At 41.7% G+C, this 27,063-nt stretch overlaps 1 protein-coding gene across 2 annotated transcripts; it reads right to left on the bottom strand.

Annotated features, from left to right (window-relative positions):
* Positions 1–23,197, bottom strand: LOC121582727 (zinc finger and BTB domain-containing protein 7C-like). Of its 2 annotated transcripts, none has more exons than XM_041898783.2 (3): positions 23,017–23,197; positions 4,410–5,781; positions 1–2,146 (listed from the first exon to the last, which is right to left on the bottom strand). In XM_041898783.2, exons 2-3 carry the CDS (start codon positions 5,759–5,761, stop codon positions 1,456–1,458), a joined length of 2,043 nt encoding a protein of 680 aa, XP_041754717.1. In that variant the 5' UTR covers positions 5,762–5,781; positions 23,017–23,197; the 3' UTR covers positions 1–1,455. The 2 variants fall into 2 exon arrangements, with proteins under 2 accessions (XP_041754717.1, XP_041754718.1); XM_041898784.2 differs by lacking the exon at positions 23,017–23,197 and adding an exon at positions 10,771–11,144.
* Positions 23,198–27,063: the final 3,866 nt, after the last annotated feature.

Below are 27,063 nucleotides of genomic sequence, written 5' to 3'. Positions count from 1 at the left end.
AAATTTCACAGGTCTAATTTATTTGGAAAAGTATCAATTGATATCAAATATTTTCAAAGTCAAGGCATCCAATTTATTTGATGTTTCATGGTGATATTATAAACACCAGCTTATTTTGATAGCAACGTTGAGGTGTTGTGTATGCTTTTATGAAGACAGTGACTATAATATTGATGTTTGAATACAAGCTATAGTTCAATAGATTATTGAGAATGTTGTGTGTCAAAGATCCATTCTCTAAAATGGCATCCAAACTGTAATTCCAGTTATGAAAGATTTGCACCAAAGGCGCGCGCTCTCTCACACTCACGCACACACACACACACACACACACACACAAAACCAGAATTTTAACTCCCAGACCCACGGGAGTACAACATTTAGTGTCTTTATAAAACAATGTATTTGCAAAATATAGCCAAGGCTCATTTAAATATGCATAAATAGCAAGAAAATAGTTTCCCATTTCAATTCAAATAATTGTGAATAACAACATTTATACACAGATCAGAAAAAAACTGTAAATGACAATAGGGTAGAAACCCTTTTAAATGTCTTACTGCAGCAATCAAATCACCAGCAGGACATAGCTAAAGCAATAATCTATCACAAATCATTTACACATTATGGTCTTCAGAAGAAACACAGAACATTCTGTTCAAGTTTGTGCAATATCAAACTCCACATCTTTGGGTGGGTTATCAATTATAAAAAACAACAACAAATATAATACAACAATAATCAATATAACTATGGTCAAATTCTTTAAAACATTTGTATATATTTACAATAGTGCAGACGAAATTTGAGAACAATGCATTACAAGGGTAAAAACAAGTTTTCGATGTAGATTTTTTTAGTCAAGTGAATAATTTCCTCATGGTTTTGAATGTGGCTTACACTACCCTGTTTATTAGCACTAATATTGGTCTGCAATTTTGGGTACATTTGGAATCCGTAGCTTGTAGCTTATAAATAACTTTGAGCTTTCATATCTGATATTGGTTTATTTATTTATACTGGGAATTTAGGAAACAATGTATTGCCATACCTTAATTAATTACACTATGAATTACACGTTTACATTCATAATCCAAAAATAAACAGTTATATCATGTCCTGAGAGTATTCTTTTTTTCACCTTAGTACTTTTGTAACATACAAAATGTATTCGTCCAGTTTTACTTCCCCAAATTAAATGTTTTATCAAAATCCCTGCGATTGTAAATATGGTTACTTTAAAGATTTTGATCTGAGATGTTTAAAGTCAACTGTTTTCCAAGTAATTACCCTGTTTACTATATACCTATGTTCCCAGACATCACTCCCCTTATATCTCTAAACAGCAGGTGAAAAATCTACCAGACAGAGAACTCTCTCTGTTCTGTGCGGTTCTTAGAACTCTGAAATGATGTGTCAGTTAGCTATCAGTTGGAAGTGTCAGTTGGAAAAATGTTAGTTGGCCGGCTCAGGGATATGAGGGGTGTGGTTCTCCAGTCTCATGGTCCAGGGGTCAGGGGTATAAAATGGAGAGTGGGTGAGGACTTCCTCCCCAGGCCTCGCTAGGGAAAAGGTGAACACGCCCCTCTGTCTCTCCATCTCCACCTCGTCCACCACGTGCTTCCTGTCTGACCGGTGCCGAGCCTCCCGGCTCTCCCTGCTCTCTCTGCTCTCTCTGCTCTCTCTGCTGTCACTGTCCAAGTCCTTATAACTCAGGTTCTTACCACCCAGAACCAGAGCCCGTCTCTCTCTCTCCCCAAGGCCCAGACTTTGACCTCTAACTCCCCTGTGGGAGGGCAGGAGCCGGCAGCCGCCCGACCTCTCAGACAGCGTCTTGCCGTCCTCGTGGTGATTGGCCGAGCCCGGAGGGCCCTGCAGGAAGTTGTTGACTGAGCGCCAAGCGGCCGGCTTGCGGCCCCGTCGAGGGCGTGAGACGCGGCAGCTCTGCCTCTTGATGTGGCGGTGCAGGTGGTCTGAGCGTGTGAAGCTCTTGTAGCAGTGCTCACACTGGTAGGGCCGCACCCCTGTGTGGATACGCAGGTGGTTCTTTAGGTCATAGTTATGGACAAACTTGGAGTTACAGTGGAGACAGATATAGGGGCGCTCGCCTGTGTGCTTCCGCATGTGGATCTTCAGTTTGTCTTGCCTGGAAAGACAAAAAATGAGTTATAGTCTGTGTTTTGAAAGATATAAGAGAGATGAAAGCATTGTAGATAGGTATACTTTGGGGTACTAGATGGAAGGTTAAACTATCATGCCAGAACAGAGGCAGGAAATGAGAAACCCTTAAAGGGGGATTCCAGTTTCCACCTTTTAGGTCTCGACTCTCAAGTGGTATTCAGATGAGAGGATAAAATTAATTCGCCTGAACCACAAAAACACACTGTTGCCTTACCCTAATAACATCGTCCTTACAAGATCTCAAACTCCGGTGTCAACATGATTGCTACACTTTTAGAAAAAAAGGTGCTATCTAGAACCTCAAAGGGTTCTTTGGCTGTCCCCATAGGAGTACCCTTTGAATAACCCTTTTTGGTTCCAGGTAGAACCCTTTTGGTTCTAGGTATAACTTTTTTGGGTTCCTTGTATAACCCTTTCCATAGAGGGTTCTACATGGAACCCAAAAGGGTTCTACCTGGAACCAAAAAGGGTTATTCAAAGGGTACTCCTATGGATAAAAAAGATGATTGGGAAGCAGTGTAAAAAGATGATTGGTGTGTAAAAAGATGATTGTAAAAAGATGATTGGGAAGCACTTTGTTTTACGCATCCACATTCTGTATAGCCTATTGGACTAATAAGACCTATTACAGTGTGAGGATAGTTGCCGTGTCCGAAATCTGTCTTGCCTACTACTTACTAAAGCGACATACTGTGTACTAATCGTACTACATACTTACGCAGTAAGCAACAAGTATCAACATACTAGACTCATACTGAGAATTCATCATCTGATTTCCCGCCATTCGTTCATTTTGATACAGCGCGTCCCTTAACTCATTATCAGCTAATTATCAGCTGTTGTGAAACACACGTGGGTATGAAAGACGATTATCTTTCTCAATCGCATGCAGCGAATTCTACTAGATGAAAAGCCAAAATGAGTATGAAATCCTGGCATTTAAAGCATATTGAATTTCCTAAGTTTCGCATACAGTGCCTTCAGAAAGTAGTGTTTAACATGATTTTTTTATGACTAGCTCATCTCTGTACCCCACACATGCAATTATCTGTAAGGTCCCTCAGTCGAGCATTGAATTTCAAACACAGATTCAACCACAAAGACCAGGGAGGTTTTCCAACGCCCCTATTGGTAGATGGGTAAAAATAAAAAAAGCAGACATTGAATAACCCTTTGAGCATGGTGAAGTTATTAATTACACTTTGTCACTACGAAGATACAGGCGTCCTTCCTAACTCAGTTGTCAGAGAGGAAACCACGCAAGGATTTCACTATGAGCCCAATGGTGAATTTAATGGCTTTGAGAGAGGAAAATTGAGGATGGATCAACAACATTGTATTTACTCCGCAATACTAATCTAATTGACAGCGTGAAAAGAAGGAAGCCTGTACAGAATAGAAAATATTCCAAAACATGCATCCTGTTCGCAACAAGGCACTAAAGTAATACTGCAAAAAATGTGGCAAAGCAATTAACTTTTTGTCCTGAATACAAAGGGTTATGTTTGGGGCAAATCCAATACAACACAATACTGAGTACCACTCTCCATATTTTCAAGCATAGTGGTGGCTGCATCATGTTATGGGTATGCTTGTAATCATTAACGACTGGGGAGTTTTTCAGGAAAAAAAAAAAATGGAATCCTAGAGGAAAACCTTGTTCATTCTGCTTTCCACCAGATTAATGAACCTTTCAGCAGGACAATAACCTTAAACACATGGCCAAATATACACTGGAGTTGCTTACCAAGAAGACAGTGAATGTTCCTGAGTAGCCTAGTTACAGTGTTGACTTAAATCTACTTGAAAATCTATGGCAAGGCTCTATTAATGCTCAACAACCAATTTGACAGAGCTTGAAGAATTTAAAAAATATCAATCCAGGTGTGAAAAGCTCTTAGAGACTTACCCAGAAAGACTCACAGCTGTAATCGCTGCCAAAGGTGATTCTAACATGAATTGACTCAGGGGTGTGAATACTTATGTAAATTTGCTATTTCTGTATTTCAATATTTCTGTATTGTGTGTAGATGGGTGAGAAAAAAATATATTTGATCCATTTTGAATTCAGGCTGTAAGAACAAAATGTGGAATAAGTAAAGGGGTATGAATACTTTCTGAAGGCACTGTATGCATACTATAAAACATTATATTTTTTAACACAAAAAGCCTGCTATTTAGAACACAAGTATGGGTATTCGGACACAGTGTATATGAATTTGTCATACCTGGTGAATCGCACCTCACAGATGGTGCACATGTATGGTTTCTCTCCTGTGTGGGTCCTCATGTGTCTGGGTAGTTTCCCTGCCCCCTGGATCACCTTGTTACAGATAGGACACTGCTGGGATGCTTTAGGCTTCATCTTCCTCTCTTCCTCCAGCTGCCAAGGAGGGAACAGCGCCCCCAGGTGGCTCGATGTGCTCAGGAAGCTCATGTAGGAGCGGAAGTCTGCCTCGTCCTTTATCTGGCCCAGGTGGAGGTGAGACCCCTCAGACCCCACCACCCCCACCCCCATTCCTGATAGGCCGGAATTCATGAAGTTTTTCAGGAAGTCCCCATGGAGCATGCTGGGCGGGACTTCCTCCTTTAGCTCCTCCTTGATGATCTCTCTCTTCACAGCCAGGTCTAGGGGTCTGTTGTCCAGCTGGGGGGGGTAGGAGGGGCGGGGAGTCGGGGCGTGGTGGTTGGGATCTAGGACCTGTGGGGGGAAGCCTGGGAACTCTGCGGCCCACATGGGAGGGTAGAAGCCGGGGAGCAGAGGGGAAAAGTTAGCCCTCCTGTCCGGGACTGATGGCATTTTAAGGTACAGCCCTTCCTGTAGCAGGGACTCAATGGAAAAGTCCTTGAGGGTTCGGCTCTCCATGCTGTCATGCTCCTGCCGGGGTTTCTCACACTGAGAGTCTGTGTCTCGACACTTCCTGTCCTTCTGCTGCAGCTCGTACTGCTGCTGGTACTGGGAGGTACTGGGTGGACTGGGAGCTGCTCCTCTCTCTGACCCGACCTGGTCCTGACTCTCTGACGACCTCATTGACCTCTCACTGGCATTATCCTCCTCGTTATCCTCCTGCTCGTCCTTCCTCGACTCATCATCCTCCTCCATGTCTTTCTCCACCTCTTCATCATCTTCCTCCTCTTCTTCTACATCCTCATCCTCTTCCTCCTCTCCTCTTCCACCTCCTCCCTCGCCAGAGTTCATAATGTCCAGACACACTTTGATGATGCAAGGAATCTCCAGCATCTGAGCAGCTCCAAGGATCTCCTTTACGTTGGACACCGTCACCGTCAGCGTGGACGTATAAGCAAACTCCAAGATGGCCGTCAGCGACTTGGGGGCCACAAAGTCTATCTCAAACACCCCGTGCTGGTCCCCTCCGTCGGAGGCCACCGTGAAGAGCTTCTTGAAGTACTGGCTGCAGGCAGCAAGGACCGAGCGGTGGGTACGGTACTCCTGGTCTTGTACGATGAGGACTACATCACAGAGTAACCCGGCGCGGCGCTGCTCGTTGAGGCTGCACAGGACGTCACTGCTGTGGTTGGGGAACGGAATCCCGATCAGGTCATCCTCTGTGTGGGCCATCCTGTCCTCTCCTTCTCTTGCTTATTTACAACACATGGAGAGAAACACAATATTATTTATTTTCAATAAAATGTTTTTCTTAAGCTTTTAATGTCAACAATTGGCACAAACAGCGTTACCCAGCCTAGATCCAAAAGAGTAATCAGAAACACAGTGGCAAGCAAGTGTTATTACTATGGAGGTAGACATTTCATTTTATTAAACTATTCTTTCACCAGGCAAGTTCATTTATAGATCAAACAAATTGGTTTGCAGAGCTGCACAGACCACAGTTGATGAAAGATGAATTATCTTTTGATTATAAAGAAGAGTGAGGTGTTGAATGCTATCCTATGAATGAGCTTGTGAAAACTTGTTGATTCTCTAAGATGTTTACAATGAGTGATAAAATAGTTTTGGCCGTTTTCTCGCCCATTCATGTCCTGTCTATGAATAGAGTTTAAACTTGTAGCTGTCCGCTCCTCAGCGGTTACAGCAGGCATGTGGATAGATACTTTGAGATGGCTTCTTACCACAACTGCATTGTTGACTGGATCCAAATGGCCCATAGCTTATGTTACGTTACAGTATAAAGCCAGAGTAAATAAGCTATGCGTTTCCCACTTCACATTAATAATATTAATCTACAGTCTAAGCCCTGTCTAAGCCGGGGGGAGGGGATTTTTTATTATGCTAATTAGAACTCTGCAGGACAGCGGAAATCGACTCTAGGGGTAACACCTCTCTCTCTAAACGTTATACAGTAGAAATATTCCTGGTAACATTGTGCTGATCAGTTACCAATCAAAAATGTAATATTCTTGATCTTGTTGCTAGGGAACAGTTGCTATGATTATCATACAGATACAGTATCTATACACAGTGGAAGATGCCTATAGAAGAAGACCTAGGTTAGAGATATGCTGTGCATTATGAAAAAACGTTGATGGGCAGCTTGCAACAAAAGCCCAAGTGGAATTCAGTTTGATTATTGTAGATGTAAAGCTTTCAGAGTTGTGTTAAATGACAGTCAGTATGAACAGCAAGTTGCTGCATTGTCAAATATGTATTGTAGTGTCAATATGGAGACTAAGAGTACACACTAAGAGTAGCCGAGGAGTATATATTATATATTAGCCTAAACTGTCACTAATTTCACCTAACATAGACTGCTATAACCTCTAGGACAGTGAGGTCAAACATACAGTATATATCATCTGCTTTACCATATTAATATTATTCTTGGAAGCAGCTGATATTGACACAAGAGACCTAATCATACTTCAAGGCCTCTGTAAAGCATGAGTGTCATGTCAAAGGACAGCTCTAACCATAGAAAAAAAAGAGACAGAGGAATGGAATTTGTTGGTTGGGTTTAGGGTCTTGACTTCACCAGATGTCCTTACAGTAACATTTAGCATTGTTCAGCAAAGAGGAAAGACAGAGTGAGGAGAGGAGGGCTCTTGAGTAAAAATCGACAAGAGGAAGTAGAACATGACGGAAATGATCCGAAAGCCTTTCTACTCTTAAGTGGAATCACATTTAAGGAGCGTTTTGTACGTATAAAAATAAGAAACTGCTGATGAGAGAGAGAGGGGGAGACAGAGAAGGAGAGGGAAAGAGATATAGAGAGCGAGTGAGAGAAAAAGGGATCAGATGTCCCCAAAAGTTCCCTAACAGGTTGCACAAACACTAACGCTGTGAAGGACTAGGAGCCCATCCCTGGAAAACCCAGCCAAGTCAAACAATTGGTGCGGCATTTAGAACAACAGAGTGGATAAGAGAGGGGCCAGGAGGGAGTTCATGGTTGGTCTCTATATGTGTCCTAAATGGCACCCTATTCCCTATATAGTGCACTGCTTAATTTTTTTATTTAACTTTTATTTAACCAGGTAAGCCAGTTGAGAACAAGTTCTCATTTACAACTGCGACCTTTCTCTCTCTCTCTCTCTCTCTCTCTCTCTCTCTCTCTCTCTCTCTCTCTCTCTCTCTCTCTCTCTCTCTTTCTCTCTCTCTCTCTCTGCTCCAGTGCTAATGCTAACACACCAGCGCTAATTACTATGTACTGAAGAGGATCTGAGGAGGATGTGCCACATGGACAGAGAGGGGAGGAGGGCACTGCTTTTCCACAGCAAGGTCCTGGATGGATCACTGTTTCATCACACAAAGCCTTAACCCTTTCCTTTCCTTCGCTCCCCCTCCCTTTAAAACAGTCAGGGTGGGGACTCCACTTGTAAAACATTTTCAAAGGGCCTGATAACCCCTTATTTTTTGTGATTTGCTCTGGCAGTCTCTCCCTGTTCTGTCTGTCAGCCCATGGAAAGACACCTTTGATCCTGTGTTTTTACTAAATAGACCCCATAGACCACATCAAAGCTGTTCCACTCTGCTTTGTAAAAGGGTCCCAGATAATGCTGAAAAGACAACTATTAGAAACAATTATGTAAAAAAAAAGACTATCACTATTGTTTTGGATTAAAACATTTGTTTTTACTCAATTAAATTCAAATCCTAATAGTACTGTATATCATTGATAGTGAGCAGGAAGCACAAGCCTTAATCTGATGTTTTGAAATACACTACACAAGGATACAATGAGAGAGCAGGTTGGCCTATCCACAGCTCCTCTGCTCCAACCCCTCAGGGAGTGACTATCTGCCCACCACCATTTGCCCACCCCAACTCTGTGTCACCACCACCGACACTGTGTCCTTGCTCGCCTCCAGTCCTGTGGTAGGTAGTGTCATCATTAGAGGCTGCCAGGGGCCAAACAGTGGCTAACTAGGGGGCTAACAGTAACACAGCTTTCTCTCTGTGTCCCCAAACTCCCCATCACCACCTCTGATTAGTGAACCCAGGGCCACCAAGGGCCACTGGCTGGGGAAATACTGATCTGGACTATAAGCTACACTGTACAATTGGCATTCAGAGCCAAACTTACAGCCTGTTATTTAAAATGAGTCGGTTATGGATAGAAATAGCTCCACTGTCTGGGGGAAACACTCGTTTAGACTAAACTACCCTGACTATACAATTGGCAATTAATCTACAGCCTGTTGTTTAGAATTAGATGCTTGTCATCACACCAATAGCTTGGCTCTAAAAGCCCACACTGTGATATGTACAGCCCTTTTCATCATTTAAATTAATGAAACAGTATACCCATCGATTCTTAAAGAAAATGATAAATGCCATTACTTTGCCACATGTAAAAGAAAAAACGGCCCTGTATGCTTATACAAGCATAAATTGTGATCGCATGCCATTTCAATCTGTTACACAGAATATAGAGGAAAATAATATCGAACTACTGTCTTGTTCATTATAATAGGGGAAAATTACACCTGTGACAGTGGGTGATCACATTTAATAGACCAATATTTAAAAGTAGTGAATTATTGTGGGGGACAAATTATTACCTAAAAGCCAATCATACAGCAGTTTATTATCGGGCCATCCACTGAGTCTCCAGCGGAGCCTGAAGGTTCACACCATTATCTGGCTTAGACAGTATAGCTATTGTTTTGGTGGTTTATTAGGTCTCAGAGGTCAACCTTTGGTTTATTGATTCCATTTCGGAACATTCCATTATTGATTCCATTCCAATAACACTTTACAACAAGGTTACCGTTATAAAGGGTTCATAAATAGTTTATTGACTGGCTATTATTAATTTATAGACACATTATATATCTATAATAAACATATATTAATTTATATTTCTTATTATAATGGGCTGTTCTGTTTTCATTTAGACCACTGATGCTTTGAATAAAATTATTGATGATACATGGCAGACTTTATAGTTAGGGAGAATTGTTGGTGTCTTCTTGACAACCACTTTTATCAAGCTCACCACCTCTCCTCATGTTATAGTGTTAGTGATTTATGACAAATTATTAATAATAATAATAAGTATCAGTAAAAGTCAACCAGATAGCAGATGAGGCTATAATCAATGGATACAGATTTTTGTTTTACAAAATATATTTTCATATTTGCTACTCTGTAAAACGAATCTATACAGCTAATTACATGAACGTCTATCTCTTTTTAGAAGATATACAGTACCCCATTGTTTTTTAAACTAGACAACAAGCAACCATTGTGAAACAAACAAGCCTAATCATTATTATATTTTGTAAGCACATGAGGCAAGAGTTTCATGAGCTAATAAACAACAAGAGTGTCACAAACAATAATCTTCTATACCGTTCACCACCATAACAGGTTCTTATTCTGTCAACACTCCAACTTTAACTTTAGCTTTAAAAAAACATGTACTTTTGTTTCATGAATTACTTCAGAATCAGTAATAAGAGAACTAGTGAATACAAGTTAATACTTTTACATTTTCAATTTCATAGGTTTTATGCCTCAAATCCACAAACACAGGTATCCCGTTTTACTATTCATTTACCCTTTATTTAACCAAGTAAGTTAAAGAGATCATATTCTCTTTTATAACTACCTAACCAAGACTACAGTAATAATATGCCATTTAGCAGACGCTTTTATCCAAGGCGACTTACAGTCACGTGTGCATACATTTTTACCTATGGGTGGTCCTGGGGATCGAACCCACTACCCTGGCGTTACAAGCGCCATGTTCTACCAATTGAGCTACAGAGGACCAACACAAGACTACAGGAGAATAAGAGAAAAGGTTCCGGCAAAAATACTGTATTTAACATTTATTTATATAGTAAAATAAATGGCTGCCATGATGCCAAGGATCATGTTGTCTCCACATTTGTATTGTGAACAAGGTCTTGGCACCCTCATTTTCTTGAGACGGCGTCTCATAGTGCTATCCAAATAATTACATGAGTCATCAAATTACCATATCCACACACAGAGCTGAGTCTCTGTCAGAGTACACAAACACATACACACTGAACAGGTGCACTGTACACATGTACTGCAGCACAGAAAGACCACTAAGCAGACACACTCTCACACAAACTTACACACATAAAGATGAAGAATGTCCAAAATTCCAAACTATAATCCTCATAATTATGGCCTACCTTCTTAATTCCTTCCTTTATTTTTTGTTTATTATTCCGAGTCTACCAGTGGTGTCCAGTGACCTATCACATTGCTTCTTCAGAGTAGTGTACCCAGAGCTGACAGTCAGTCCGTCAGTCAGTCAGTCAGCACATTCACAGTCACAGCCACCACGCATTGGCCACCCATTCACAAAAACAGGGAATATCCAACCCTTCCAACACCAATACAAAGAAAAGGAACTGCTAGTAGAGTGGAACAGTGGAACATCGGAGCGGAGAGAGGTGTGTGTCCCAGTCAGGCTTAAACAGGCTGGTGAGCAGAGCAACAGTGGAGTTGAGAGAGAGAAGGCAGGCAGGGAAACCAGGCAGGCTTGTCAGATTCACAGTAGGGAGGGAGAGCAGAGCAGAGCAGCACTACTGCAATGTGGAGATGTCGGGTTTTATAGCAGGGTGGGTAGCTGAAAGATAATAATACCTCAGCCCTCCTCCACAACACAAGTTAAGCACACTATGTAATAAGCTCATGGCTCAGACACCCTCTGATTTAGGTCAGACAAAATGACATTTTTGTTTTGTTAGAGTGAATTTCAGTATGGAGGGAGTGGGGTGAAGCTGCTAGGGCTTGTTTAGGGAGAGAGAGGGTAAAAAAGAAAGAAGAAAAACTTAAATATATATATATATATATATTTTTTTTTTTAAGGAGAAAAGTTTAAAGACCTCAAACTAGCCACCTAAGAATTCAACTGAGGAGAGATCAGAGATGAAGCAACATTGTTGCTCTTGATGAACAACTTTAAGATTTAAGATTAAACCCAAAATATGATTGTTTTATTTTTTCAAATTGGACGTGATACATTACAGTATTGTAGCCCTTCAATGGCCTAAATTTCAACTAGGACAACTGTCTGTCATTCGGTTCTTTCACACACTTAAAGGATATTGCCTACTTGTAGCTCCGTTTTTACCACAAACTCAGTCTGTGCTCAGTGTGGGCTGGGAGACAGACCGCTAATCTGAGTTTATAATCTGGAGCAGCTCTCCACTCTATTCTTTAACAACCTGTCTGTTTCCTGTTGATTCATGTCTAGTCAAACGCTGCTGCATCCTTCACCTAAATGTATTGGATGGTTTTTACAATTTGTAATAATATTATATTTTATTTTATAAAAATATAGATACATTTGTACAAAACTAAATAAAAAATAGAAACAAACCATTTTAATTTAGATATCGACAGTATATCTAATCAATTATTTGACCTCTTGTTTGACTTCCTGTATATGACTCAAACTGAAGTTAGGAGGTTTGAAGGATCAGAGAGGAGAGGTGACCGATTCTTCTGTTTGAGTCAGTGATCACAGCAGTGGGAGTATACTATACAGATCCCTCTGTCTGTAGAGGTTGAGGACAGACTCTTTAGACCAGGGTGTTTACATAGAACAGAAAGAAGAAACAGAGAAAAGATGTGGTCGCCCTCCTCTTCAATTTAGAAAAGGAAATGATCCGTCTGGCATGTGGACTTTGATAGGTGGGTGAGAGCGAGGCACTGAGAAAAACCAACTATTCGCTCAGAGGGGTGGGCTCTCCTATGAACTTTAAGCTTTAAGACAATGAAAATGTGAGACGGCAAAGAAAGCAGTTTTTTCTAGGTCTTATAAAAATTAACTCAGTGTCTATGACATCACAGCCAGGACTAACAGAACAATGCAGATCTCTCATCCTCTCCCAGTGTTTCCCGACTCTTTTACCATGACAGGATACTTTTACAGTATAGCTTCTGTTACTGACAGAGTGGCCCATTGGGACACTACGGATTTCCTACATGACATCAACACTACTGCTTATTATGTAATGCTCAGCATAATAGTATTGTGCACTGGGTCAGTTCTTAGAAACGACTAAAACGTTAAAATATGGCATTTGGCATAGTAGAATAAATCTTGTTAAACAAGCCTGTATTGGTTAAATCAAATCAACTTCTATAAAATGTTCTTGCCAAAATCTAGATGGTTCTGACATGTTTAAAGTGAATGATTGTGTTATTGTAGGAGTAAGCATGTGTTATGCTAGTATTTGGCTTCTCGCAAGTTTCTTCACATTCTGTAGTATGATAGACTTGTACTCATGCTTATAGGCCAACATCCCTCAGGGAGTATGTAGCGAGACCACAGCCTTATTCCTGGTGGTTGCAGTGTTTTGTAGTTGGCGAGAGTTTAAGTATACTGAGATGGAGTTTGGTATATATAAACAGGGAAGCCACTAAATGTTAGCAGACCAGCCTGCCGGCTAGACAAGCAACAATCACAACGTATGCATGCAGGTCCGCAGCTTCATACAGTATGAGGACACTGAGGTCCACAGCTTCATACAATATGAGGACACTGAGGTCCGGATCTCTGTATTATTATTATTTAATTTTTTTACTCAGTCGGGGTCTCAATTTATTGTTGAGAGTTAGAATAGTAGAATACACAAGGTGCAATTTCAAAACTTGGTCGTGCATCAGCAGTTTACTCTTGTTATATGTCACTCACTGACATTCACTCAATTAATATAATAATAATAATATGCCATTTAGCAGACACTTTTATCCAAAGCGACTTACAGTCATGTGTGCATACATTTTTTGTGTATGGGTGGTCCCGGGGATCGAACCCACTACCCTGGCGTTACAAGCGCCATGCTCTACCAGTTGAGCTACAGAGAACCAATTAGCCCATGTAGGTTAAACAAATTAGTGTAGTTAGTCTAGCCAGCTATCGAAACTTGTAGTAGCCTAATCATGGCAGAATTACCAACCCGGCACGCAGACCCGGCACCCCGAACTCCCCGACCCGGCTGCTGTCACCTCCTGACCTTACCGACCCGGCATCCCTTGACCTCCAGGGGGCCTACATTGATTTTGTTAATAACTCTCACTCAGATATCATAATAACATGGCATAAGTCATTGTAAAATGTGTAGAAGTTCTGTAAAGCAAATGTATTTGTTTACCTTTTGTCAAAAAGAAAATCCACTCAATCCCAAAATGTTTTGCATGTCAGCAGTCAAGTTTTCAACATATTGGACTTTCAAGAAGCAAAGTGTCACCGGCCACATCATCATGATGATGCAAAACGTGAATAATCCCCCCCCAAAACAGTTTTGTTATATTTCAGTCTTCTGTGATGTATAGAAAGTGTAATATTGGGATGCAAACTCAAAAATTAAACTCTATATCTGACATGGTACAGGTGTCTTCTTCTTTTTAAGCCCATAACCGTGTGTGAGGTGTATACTTTTGTTTCAAAGTAGTTTTGTTTAAGACTACCAAGAATCACTTGAAGGTTTCATTTAAGTTTTACAACAAATAATCACATTTTGTAGCAAAACAGTATATATCCGCCTCACTCTCAGAGAAAAAAGTAGCACTGCAAGGCTTTACACAGACAAATACAACTTTTTTTTTAAAAGAACTATGCAAATGAATAATTTGTGACATCAATGTACAGTGCTATGAAAAAGTATTTGCCCCCTTTGTAATTTTCTCTACTTTTGCATATTTGTGATACTGAATGTTATCAGATCTTCAACCAAAACCTAATATTAGATAAAGGGAACAGAAGTGGACAAATAACACAACAATTACATATTTATTTCATTTATTTCATAAACAAAGTTATGCAACACCCAATTCCCCTGTGTGAAAAAGTAATTGCCCCCTTACACTCAATAACTGGTTGTGCCACCTTTAGCTGCAATGACTCCAACCAAATGCTTCCTGTAGTTGTTGATCAGTCTCTCACGTCGCTGTGGAGGAATTTTGGCCCACTCTTCCATGCAGAACTGCTTTAACTCAGTGACGTGTGGGTTTTCAAGCATGAACTGCTCGTTTCAAGTCCTGCCACAACATCTCAATTGGGATTAGGTCTGGACTTTGACTAGGCCATTCCAAAACGTCCAATTTGTTGCTTTTTAGCAATTTTCATGTAGACTTGATTGTGTGTTTTGGATCATTGTCTTGCTTCATGACCCAGCTGCGCTTCACCTTCAGCTCACAGACGGATGGTCTGACATTCTCCTGTAGAATTCTCTGATACAGAGCAGAATTCATGGTTCCTTCTATTAAGGCAAGTCGTCCAGGTCCTGAGGCAGCAAAGCATCCCCAAACCATCACACCACCACCACCACCACCATGCTTGACCTTTGGTATGATGTTCTTACTGTGGAATGCAGAGTTTGGTTTTCGCCAGGCGTTACTGGAACCATGTCGTCCAAAAAGTTATACTTTTGAATAATCTGTTCATAGAATGTTCTTCCAAGAGTCTTGATGATCATCCAGGTGCTTTTTGGCAAACTTGAGTCAACTTTTTGGATGAGATGGGTCCCATTATGCCTGGCGAAAACCAAATACTGCATTCCACAGTAAGAACATCATACCAAAGGTCAAGCATGGTGGTGGTGGTGTGATGGTTTGGGGATTCTTTGCTGCCTCTGGACCTGGACGACTTGCCTTAATAGAAGGAACCATGAATTCTGCTCTGTATCAGAGAATTCTACAGGAGAATATCAGACCATCCGTCTGTGAGCTGAAGCTGAAGCGCAGATGGGTCATGCAGCAAGACAATTAATAGACAATGCAGTAAATAAAAACTAATAAAATCATCTGTCTCATCCAGGACCGGAGTCTACTCAGACCGGTGTACCATAGCCAATCAGAAATACAGTAGTCCTTTATGCAAACAAGCCATTAGCCACACAGGCCTGCCATCATTCACTTTGAACTGGACTGTGTGTTTACAGGCAGTTGCAACCGCGCGACTTTAGATCATTAGAACGCATTTGCCAAAAGCCACAAAATACACCTGAACGGATTTCTGTAAATATGTCAATACCACAGGAGTCCTCTTACATTTGGAAACTTCACAGTCCTATTGATCAAACAACCATGAAAAGGTAGGCTCTCTCTCCCTCAGTTATGCACATCAACTGGCACACTCAGACGAGAGTGCTCTGAAATCAGAGTGAATTTACGAACACAGGAGATATGTTAACTGGATAACAGACATTCAAGTTCTTGCTAGCTAACCAAATGACACCTGCATCTCTAGCTGTGTATAGTCACCGAAATACGATATGAGGGGGAAAAGTCAGTCACTCACCCACTCCTCCAATGACATGACATGACATCCTCCTAGCAGCTAGCTAGCTAATGTTAGGTTCCGTGTTTATAGCTTGCTAAAAAAATTGATACGCTAGCCTATTAGCCACGTTATGACTGACTTGTGATCATTGCCCCTTGCTGATTTGATTGTATTGACATTCCCAGCCGTAGTTACATTAGTCTGTTTTTGTCCAAAATATTGAGTCATGGAAACTGAAACATTGGAGGCAGCAAACAATGTACCAGGCCAGCTGTGATTTACAACCTGATAGCAATATTTTTTGGACTACCAAGAAATGTATTGGTGAATTATAGTAATCATGTATTGAACTGCATCCATCTATTCTGCCAACAAAGCCTTAGTGTACCTCATGGTCAAATATAACCTATTTTTAAAACATCTTATAAAGTTGGTTTTGTAGCATAAACTGAGAATTTGATATTTTTGACTGATTTTATGATTGATATTATGATTAAAATGCTGTAATTTCCACTTTAAGAACACATTCCTATGATTTGAGGCCCTCAGAACAGCCTCAATTCATCGGGGCATGGACTCTACAAGCTGTCGAAAGCATTCCACAGGGATGCTGGCCCATGTTGACTCCAATGCTTCCCACAGTTATGTCAAGTTGGCTGGATGTCCTTTGGGTGGTGGACCATTCTTGATACACACGGGAAACTATTGAGTATGAAAAACCCAGCAGCGTTGCATTTCTTGACACCAACCGGTGCGCATGGCACCTACTACCATAGCCCGTTCAAAGGCACTTAAATATTTGGTCTTGCCCATTCACCCTCTGAATGGCACATAATATAATAATAATATGCAATTTAGCAGACGCTTTTATCCAAAGCGACTTACAGTCATGTGTGCATAAATTTTTTGTGTATGGGTGGTCCCGGGGATCGAACCCACTACCTTGGCGTTACAAGCACCATGCTCTACCAGCTGAGCTACAGAGCACACATACACAATCCATGTCTCAATTGTCACAAGGCTTAGAAATCCTTCTTTAACCTTCATCTACACTGATTGAAGTGGATTTAACAAGTGACATCAATAAGGGATCATCATCCAAGCTTTCACTTGGATTCACCTGGTCAGTCTTTGTCATGGAAAGAGAAAGTGTTCTTAATGTTTTGTATAGCGTTTAGTGAAAACCCCCATTTTAATACACATCTAAAATCTATTAATAAAAAATCTGAGAATATTTTACAGACTTATTTAAAAAATTGCGCAATGCGCTGAAGAGGGAAAAAAGGTTATGCGGTAAATGTGAAAGTGATTGGTTGAAATTGCGAGCCCCCTTTTTGTACTGCGGTGATGGGTCATTTTTAATGCGATAATATTGCGATGATTTGACTGTTTTATGCAGAAATAGTGCAGTGATGGGTGAAATTTCAAGCCCTTGCATAATATGCGGGGAAGTGTCAATTTCGCCAAAAAAATCTGAAGTGTTGGATTTCCATATTACATACAGAAGGGCATGCACCATAATCTCCTAATGTTATCAAATGTCATCTTCTCTGCAATTCTCTCACTAGACAGTTCCCCTGCTGTAAGGGGTTATTAACTACTGGTCTATCTCAGTTTGACTTGTCTTACAGGGTTCGTTGTGCAGTCTGTTCTCACCCAGCTCAGGAGCAGGAGGCAGGAGGCAGGAGACTGGGTATGAGTAAGTGTTGGGCACTGGTGTACCTGTTTGCTGCCACCCACTGAGTTCACAGCATGGCAGCCCAGCCAGAGAACTCATCACTCAGCACCAGATCGGCTCCCTATCTATTACACATGAGGCGGGGCTGGCAGACTGGCACGGAGACTGGCACAGATCTGCCTTGAAGTTAGTTAGGCAAACAGGGCTCTCTCAATCTCGGTCATCAACAACATTAACTGATTTCAAGGGAGACAAGGCCTTCAGACCAATAAGGTCATTCAAAAACAGTATGTTTCTGTTTGACTTGTAGGGGTCTGTGCTGTTTTGTGGGTAAGAGTAGACCAACCCAGAGGCCAGCCATATTACTATTCCCCGCCCAATCCACCCACTTGCCACAACCCCCACTCCCCACCCTATGCCTCTTGTTGTCTGAAGGACAAGGTTGCTGTGGGAAAGAAGCTGCAGGCAGACAGGGCAGAGGCAGTGGAGGTACCCCCACAGTTCAGCTCTGCCAGCTATTATGCCCATTGTAGATAGACCCACTCTCATCTCCCACCAGCCAGGCAGACCTCCTTAAAAAACATCTCCAAGGACAGCACACACACACATACAGACAGACACACATACACAGACACACAGACACATACAGACAGACACACACACATACTTCAGCAAGGTCAATATACAGCTCACCTCCGAGCAGCCCAATATTCAGGGTGAGTTGAGGTTCAGAGCTTTTTTCTGCTGACATAATGTATCTATTTCTGCTTTGAGTTCCTCTTGTTTTGTCTGTTTCTGAACATCCTAATCTGGACGGGAGTCTTCTGCCAGAGAGGAGGCACTGGCGCGTACATACAGACTGTACATGCTCTTGAGAAACATTCTGTAAGACAGCATCTATTCACAACCATGATAAAGCATAGCCAGCCAGAAAGAGGTGGCACTACTTTGGCTGGATTATTTCACAGGTGGTCGCAGTTGTATAAAAGCGTTTATGTACAAGTGTGTGTGTTTACACTGTGTGTGTCTGTGAGCTTGCGTGTATCTGTGTGAGGACATCTCCTGGCGCTGTTGGTGATAACGTGGGGGAGGCAATGCTGAGGCATGGAGGGAGAGGAGTGGAGTGAGAGGAGAGGAGAGGAGGAGGGGGGAGAGGAGGGACAGGAGAGTAGGGAGAACCTCTGTCTGCCCTGGGGCTCTCTGGCACCTCCTAATTAAAAGCAGCCAGGCTGCAGGGCAGGGGAGACAGATGCCTGTCACGCCAAGGCACACACACAACTACAGAACATACACACAGAGACAGGTACACACATACAGAAAGACAGACACACACATAGACAGACGGACACAAAATATGAATACACAGGTGCGCGGATATACACACACACACACAGACATCCGTACATGTACAAGCACGAACACACACATACACACGCACATAGCCCCCCTTCCCGCACACAGACACTCTAAAACAAGCACTCACACATACAGTATGCCTTCAGTTGCTTTTGGTCTACATGTTGAGCCATCTTGTGTGAGTCTACTTTGATCCCCTTGTACATTACTGTATCTATCTTCAGACTGTAACCATGTCCTCTCTGAGCATGGGTATATACAGTAATGTGCTTTCATGAACCACACAAGCTGCTGTGTGTCTGGGGTGGGTGGGTGGATCAATGCAGCTTCCCGAAGTACAGCACGCTACAGAGCTACGCTAACCCACACACTCATGTCTTCTTTAAACTGCCATCCCCTCCCCGCATCACACAGGTGGGTGGACCCATTTCTTCAACCCAGATCTTTAAAAGACATTACAAAATGATGCGGTCTAATTTTCTGTTTCTGTTCTGTCCCTGGACAAAAAGAGAAATAAATAAATGTCTCTAATCTTAACATTCTACATCTGTTGTTGTCTTGTTAATTCACTTTGAGTTAATCTTACTTGATCGTCTGAGAGTCGTGCCTGTGAAGGTATTTGTGTAATTTAGCGGAGGGAGGAAAGCTAGGAGAGGTGGAAAGTGAGCTCTGCACAAGGGGTTGCCAGTGGTTACCAGGACTATTTTTGATGAGCTCGGTTGGCCACACAGGAAACACCTACATAACTAACTCTTCTCAAGGACTTACAGTATCACTATCACGTCAGATACAGAACGCTTTGTGTTTCAAGACAATGAAGAAGACATTCAAGAAGATCTTTGGATGTCAAGTCATGCATATTTGGAGTTTAAAATTCTAGTTCAGTTAAAATTATTATAAGTAGGTTACTGTAAATGTCAATACCGATCTAAAGCCAATATGATTATTTTACCATACTATAAAGATCTTACATGCCTTTATCATTGGGGTAAAGACAGGGTTAGTTGAGGACAAGGACTGGAGGATGATAATCTCAAGTGATTGACTAAGCCATATAGACACTATTGCATGGCATTCCATTCCAGATTAGGTAAAGAGAGAGGGAGTGAGAGAGAGAGGGAGAGAGAGAGGGGGTGAGCGAGAGAATGAGAGAGAGAGCGAGAGAGAGAGAGAGAGAGAGAGAGAGAGAGAGAGAGAGAGAGAGAGAGAGAGAGAGAGAGAGAGAATGAGTGTGTGTGTGAGAGAGAGAGAGCGAGAGAGAGAGAGAGAGAGAGAGAGAGAGAGAGAGAGAGAGAGAAGAGAAAGGAAAAGAGGGAAAGAGAGAGAGGGGAAAGAGGGAGAAAGAAGGAGAGAGAGAGAGAGGGAGATAAAGAGGGAGGGTGAGACCTCTGGGTGTGTGAGTGCATGCCTGACAGTTTGAGAAAGGCGTTTGTTCGTGAGTAACACAAAGTACACAAATCCCCCAAACTTGCTTTTTTGGCTGGGATCACACCTCCCACCCACGATACCCTCTTACAAGCCTCCTCCCACCCTCTATTCAGCTGCTCTGCTCTGTGATGGCTGCTTACTCACACACACACACACAACCTGTGTCCACACTATGGAGGAGGAGGAGGATAGCACTCACACATACGCTCACGATCACACACTCACACAGTGCAGAGATGGGACAGTGGTAGGCCTACGGGAGCCCCTGTCTCTCTTCCCATACTGCATTACTCTTATCCTACCATTAAACTAGTATGTGCCATTTATAGTACAGGGCGTGACATTAACTGTTTTAGCCATTTGTCCTTCAGACAAGTTGGACAGATTTTTCACTTGTCCGAAAGCTAAAGTCATTTGTCCAAAAATAAAAAAGGGTCAAAAAGGTGACTGAAAATGCTGTTGTGAACAACTTCACAAAATAACCTTCATTATTATCACTGGTATTGACTACGGAAGGCTGCTGGTCCCTGATCCCATGTATTGTATCTCCTGCCATTCTGGCAAGGCAGTTAACCCCGACAAAGTAAAATACTGCACTGATAGGCTACTGTATAAAACACATGTGGTCTGTCAAACCTCCATTTTAGAGAGCTACTGGGTGAGCAGGCTTTTTATCAAACCCTGCTCAAACACATCAGAGTCAGCTTATCAAGGTACTGTTGAGCAGCTGATTTTTTTTACAATGTGGTGTGTTCGAGCAGGGTTGGAGCAAAAGCCTGCACACCCAGTAGCTCTCCTGGAATCTCCTGAACGAGGGTTGGCCACCCTGCAACATTACAATTACAACCAAATACTTTTTTTGCCTTTATAAAATAATTCCCTAATTCAATGAACCAGGGAACAAATGGCTAAGGTGGATGAGGTAGCCAACTAAGATGTTTATATATTTGTAATGTTATGACAGCATAGGTGTTACTTGTAAATTAGGCTACTCTAAGAATATTTGTTTACTTTATAAGAATTACATGACCACTATTGAATAGACGAGAATCCTAGCCAATTCTGAGTGCTTGAGAGACGGTTTTACAACCGGAGTATGCAGCATTGGTTTGATCAACTGCGCACCCGTATCAACTGCATGTTGGCCATTTGCGGTTATACACGAGTGTCGGTGGGAAGTTCTTTTATTTGATCGGCATAGCCGCGGGACGTAGGGGTGCTGAGGGTGCTGCAGCACCCCCTGAAAAATCTGAGAATTTCCCAAAACTAGTGCACACAATAATAATACTCTGATGCGCTGTGCAGAGATTGGGAGGACAGTGAAAAAAACATTGCATCCGGAGGACACTTTGATCCAATTCTGATCCAATTCTGATCGGAGTAGCCTAATTGTGTGATATTGTGATTTTTGCGTGATGTTTTTTTACTTGCCTCGGGCAAGTCCTGCAGTAACCCTAACCGACTGAACATGAAGAGACTTGATATGATAGTAAAAAGATTGTGATTTTGAGTCACAGCACCAGGGGAGAATGAGAGAAAGAGGCAGTGCAGTTGCCATGTGTGATGTTGGCACCACACTCACTCTAGAGTCTAGATACTGTATGCCTGGGCATTGTATTATACTGCCTGTTGCATTCCCACACACCACACTAGAGCTGTGCAAATAGAGCGAGGGAGGCTACTTCTGAAATGTTTGTGAACAAGCCAATGTAAAAGTATCCAGTATGCTGTAACAAAAGACCCCACGCAAGCACCCACCCACCCACTCACTGGTTTTGGGAGAGTGTGATGGTCCTCTTTTGATCCACACCTTATATAACCATATATAGATATCTCTGGCCTTGACAATTCTGAGCAGGTTGGATTCTAGCTGTTTCTGGGCAATGACATCCTTCAATATTGTAGAAGGTTGTTGATAGATAGATGATTTTATTTTATATAAAATCTGTTCATTTTATGACATGGACATATAACTCCAACTGTATAGCATGTTTTTCTGAAATAACATTTTGAATAAATAATTCAGAATTTGTATCCTGTCACTGTCTTTATGCAATGTGTTACATATTTTTAAAACCATTCAAGTATTACATTGCTAAAGCTCTTGAGGAAGTGTAACGACAATAAGAAAATGTCATATTGTCATGCCAAGTTATCATGTAACCAAAAATAGATTCATGTGCATGATTTAATTTTGTAATTATTAAGTCATTACTTGCTTCTGTAAATAAATAACACACACAGTTCCAGATTTAGTGCATTGCAATCTGTTCAAAAAGTCATCATCAATTGAACGGCTTCCTAAATACAGTTTTACTTTTTAGTAAAGTTGTCTCTCCTCTCCTTTACTAAAAAGTCCCACTTAGGAAACATTTGAAAGCATGTTGAACTGATTGAAATGCACTCACTCTGTCAGTGTGTAGGAAAGGAGTGATGACTTGATACTGATACTGAGGCCAGGCACATAGTAGATGAGTCTAGGCAGTAGATGTGGGGTGTATGCAGACCCTATAATGTACAGTATGTAACAAACCCTGAGGGTATACCATGCATGATATATGAATACTGAATAACCCTCTAATCTCTCCACCAACTAATGAGTCTGTGAGAACTAAATTGAAAAAAACATGAGATTGAAGTGAGAAACAAATTACAGAAAGAGAGAAAGATGTTACTGACCTTTTAACACAGACAGCCGTTTCGGATTACAGTTTCTTCTTCTCACTCTACTCTCGGTCCCTGTCTGTCAGGAAGCAGAGTCCTGTCCTCTGTGGCAGGCATGTGAAACTGAGAGAGAGATATAGAGAGAGAGGGGGGAGAAAGAGAAGAGAGAAGAGCTCAAATTTGCACTGAAGGTGTGTCACCTATTCGGGAGGGAGAGGAAAATTAACCTTACCACCAACCTGTTACATAAAAAGACAAAACAAAAGTGCACACCCACCCACCAACCAACACCCTTCCCTCCCTCTAAACCAAAAGTATTTGGCAGCGTTCCCCACACGTCCACCTGTGCTGTGCTGAGGGGAGTGACGCACTCACAGGCAAAGCCTGGTAACTAACCTGCTCCTGGGCTGGGGCTCACACATTACCTGCATGGGGCTGGGACTGGGGCTGGGACTAGAACTGATTTTGGATTTCGGATTTGGGCTATGGAACTTGGACTGTGACTTGGGCTTATACAGTATCATCTTGGGCTGGGTCTAGAACTGGGACTGAGCCTGGGTTTGGAGTTATTAAGGCTGTTGGAACTGATGCTGGGGCTGGGGCTGGGGCATTAACAGAGATGGCAGGGCCTCAAGACAATACCATTGCCACCAGGTATTAAGCCATATAATTACAAAAGTAAAGAACAGAGAAGAAAGAGAATGAGATAAATGGGCTATCTACCTCAGTGTGTTGGGTCAGGGTGTGTGCTGTGGTGTGGTGGGCTATCTGAGAGTGTGTGTGTGTGTTGGGTGTGGGTTGGTGTGTCGGTCGGTGCCTGGTAGCAGGTAAGAACACACACGTCATTGTGAAGGCTCTATAGAAACATAATGAGAACATAATAATGTGTGATCAGTGATGTCAATGCCAACTATAGACCTACTGTATACATACAGGTAACTGCCAAAATAAAGGAAACACTTGAGTAAATGAGGGATACAAAGTATATTCCACACAGGTGTGGTTCCTGAGTTAATTAAGGCGCATAGGTGGTTTAAAGGGTGTGTGTTGTGTGTGTGTGTATGTGTGTGTGTGTCTCCCCAGTCAGCAGATCTGAACTGAATTAAACAGTCATGGGATGTTTTTTTTATTCATTTTTTTGGGGGGTACTTTTTACCCCTTTTTCTCCCCAATTGGTAGTTACAGTCTTGTCCCATCGCTGCAACTCCAGTACGGACTCGGGAGAGGCAAAGGTCGAGAGCCATGCGTCCTCTGAAACAGAGGACGCACTGCTTCTTGACACACTGATCGCTTAACCCGGAAGCCAGCCGCACCAATGTGTCGGAGGAAACACCGTACAGCTGGCGACCGAAGTCAGCGTTCATGCCGCCACAAGGACATCCCAGCCGGCCAAACCCTCCCCTAACCCGGACGACGCTGGGCCAATTGTGCGCCGCCTCATAGGTCTCCCGGTCACGGCCGATTGCGACACAGTAGTGACACCTCTAGCATTGCGATGCAGCGTTTTCCACCACCATCAACAAAACACCAAATTATGGAATTTCTCGTGGAAGACTGGTGTCGCATCCCTCCAATAGAGTTCCAGACACTTGTATAATCTATGCCAAGGTGCATTGAAGCTGTTCTGGCGATTCGTGGTGGACCACCGCTCTATTAAAAGGTCCAATGCAGCCGTTTTTATCTCAATATCAAATAATTTCTGGATATCAATTAAGTACTTACTGTGATTGTTTTTAATTAAAATTGTAAAAAAGAAACAAGCTTCTTAGCAAAGAGAAATTTCTCAAGCAAGAATTTTGCTAGGACTGTCTGGGACTGGTCTGAGTGGGTAGGGGAAAACTGAAAACGAACTTATTGGCAGAGAGGTTTGGCCGCAACCGGAAGTCCCATAGGGCGATGCACAATTGGCCCGGCATCGTCTGGGTTAGGGGAGGGTTTACTTGGCTCATCGCGCTCTAGCGACTCCTTGTGGCGGGCCGGGCGCCTGCAGGCTGACCTCGGTCATCAGTTGAACAGTGTTTCCTCCGACACATTGGTGCAGCTGGCAGGTGTTAAGAAGCACGGTTTGGCGGGTCATGTTTTGGAGGACGCATGGCTCGACCTTCGCCTCTCCCGAGCCCGTTGGGGAGTTGCAGCGATGAGACAAGATCGTAATTGGATCGCAATTGGATATAATGAAATTTCTCTTACACTCAAAGGGCATTATCATAATTTTCACAATGTCACAGTATTAGTCCAACCTCATAGTGTGGAAATACTGTATAATGTATACAAAACACAGGAAAAACTATTTTTTGACTGCACTGGGCCTTTAAGACACATTATGTTGGTGTTTCCTTTATTTTGGCTGTTATTCCTTGGGTCAATTGAGGACGGGCCTTAGACTTTATGGAATGATACGTGATGTGTTTTAAGATCTTCCAAAATTGCATTTAATTTGACACATTATTCAAGTTATTAAATATTACAATGGTACATGACAAATCTTTGCCTAATTTTTTTTTCTTCTCATTTTGTAAATGTGTCTTTTGATTAATTTGTCAAATTACATCTGTAACCACGTTTCCATCCACAGTTTTTATGCGAGCAAAGTCATACCTTATAACAAAAAAATCAGCTGTGATGGAAACAGGACGTTTCGGTACAATTTTATAAATGCAGACAGATATTTGTTTGTTCGACATAGTGGGATCTTTTTGTGTATGTAAAATGTATTATATGAGAAATGGCGGTGGAAACGCCTTTATGCGCAAATATTGATTTAATAACCATCATATCTAAGTACATTTGGAGACACGTGATTATATGGTGTGTGTTCCTCCCACTACGACTCAGGAAACCATGCAGTTTATTAGGCTACAGATTAAATAAATGATGATGAACTTCACAGGGTGGTGAAAGTGCACGGTGATGAGCTTGATGCTCCTTTCCAATAAATATCAAGGGCCTTATTCTGGTGACATGACGATTGGTGCTTAACTTCCGTTTGACAAATAAAAATAATCTTGCTCTTATCCACAATAATCTCAACATGTAGACTAGCCTACCCGCACAGCCTCCCCGCACTGTATCTGCAAGCTGTTGGCTAGAGCGCACATGCCAAGACCAGAGAAGGCACATTTGCTATTTAAGTTGAAAATGTGATGGAAACACATTGAACTTTCTATTTTTATTTGGTACATGAAAACTTAAGTGAAAAAGTACATTTTGTGTGCACTACGTCATCATGCAATGATTTTTATTTGCAACAAGTCCGTTTGGTGGAAACACACCAACTGGTGGAAAAATTCACATATTTTCTTCATGCTGAGTTTTGAATATTCACATGAAAACCTGTCGCCAATTGGATGGAAACCTAGATTATGTCTCATAGTATTATCCTCGCAAAGCACAGAGACATATAAGGGAGAGGCCTTATCAGGTTGGGCACTGCAATTAAATGGCCCCAAAAACTGATGTTTGGTTTTCATTGCTTACCTTAGAAAACAGGGCCCAGATTCACAAAACACTTCTTACGCAAAAACATAAGAAGCTTCTTAAGAAGACAGTTCGTAAGTGCAATTCCTCAATAATATCTTAAGATTTAATGATTTTCTTACAAACTTCTCAAATATCTTCTTACAAATCTTCTTAAGATGTTTGTTGGATAGCTTGAAAAGGCAATCATGTTAGCATATTTCTTACTGAGATTACTATTCTAAAACATGTTCTTGGGTTTAAAATAATCAATACTGAAACTTTCAGATGAAGTTTGTGAGTGAATTTAACATGTTCAATTGCTTTCATTAGCTTTTCTCTCACTGCCCTGAGTTTAAGACAAGGGTTTAGCTATCTTGGAATTAAGAACATTTCCAATAACTTTATTTTCAAGAATCTAATTTCTTCTTAACTTTTTGCTTAAGGAGAAACATAAAAAAAGAACATTTCCAATAACCCTTTTGAGGAATAGCAACTTTGGTTAACTTTCTTCTTAAGTCTATAGTTAAGGAAAAAATTGCAGTTAAGAAGAAATGTCTTCCTAAGAAGGTTTTGTGAATTTGGGCCCTGGTGTGCTGTGCATTA

Source organism: Coregonus clupeaformis, chromosome 15, assembly GCF_020615455.1.
Source record: "Coregonus clupeaformis isolate EN_2021a chromosome 15, ASM2061545v1, whole genome shotgun sequence".
Lineage (NCBI taxonomy): Eukaryota > Metazoa > Chordata > Actinopteri > Salmoniformes > Salmonidae > Coregonus > Coregonus clupeaformis.
This window is presented reverse-complemented; position numbering and strand designations above follow the sequence as displayed.

What these genes read in the sequence shown, in the direction of transcription:
- LOC121582727 (XM_041898783.2), bottom strand. Translation starts at nt 5,761, where the DNA reads ATGGCCCACACAGAGGATGACCTGATCGGGATTCCGTTCCCCAACCAC. An exon ending in TGTGAGGTGCGATTCACCAG is followed by an intron (nt 2,147 to 4,409) that starts GTATGACAAATT and finishes TTGTCTTTCCAG; the next exon opens with GCAAGACAAACTGAAGATCC.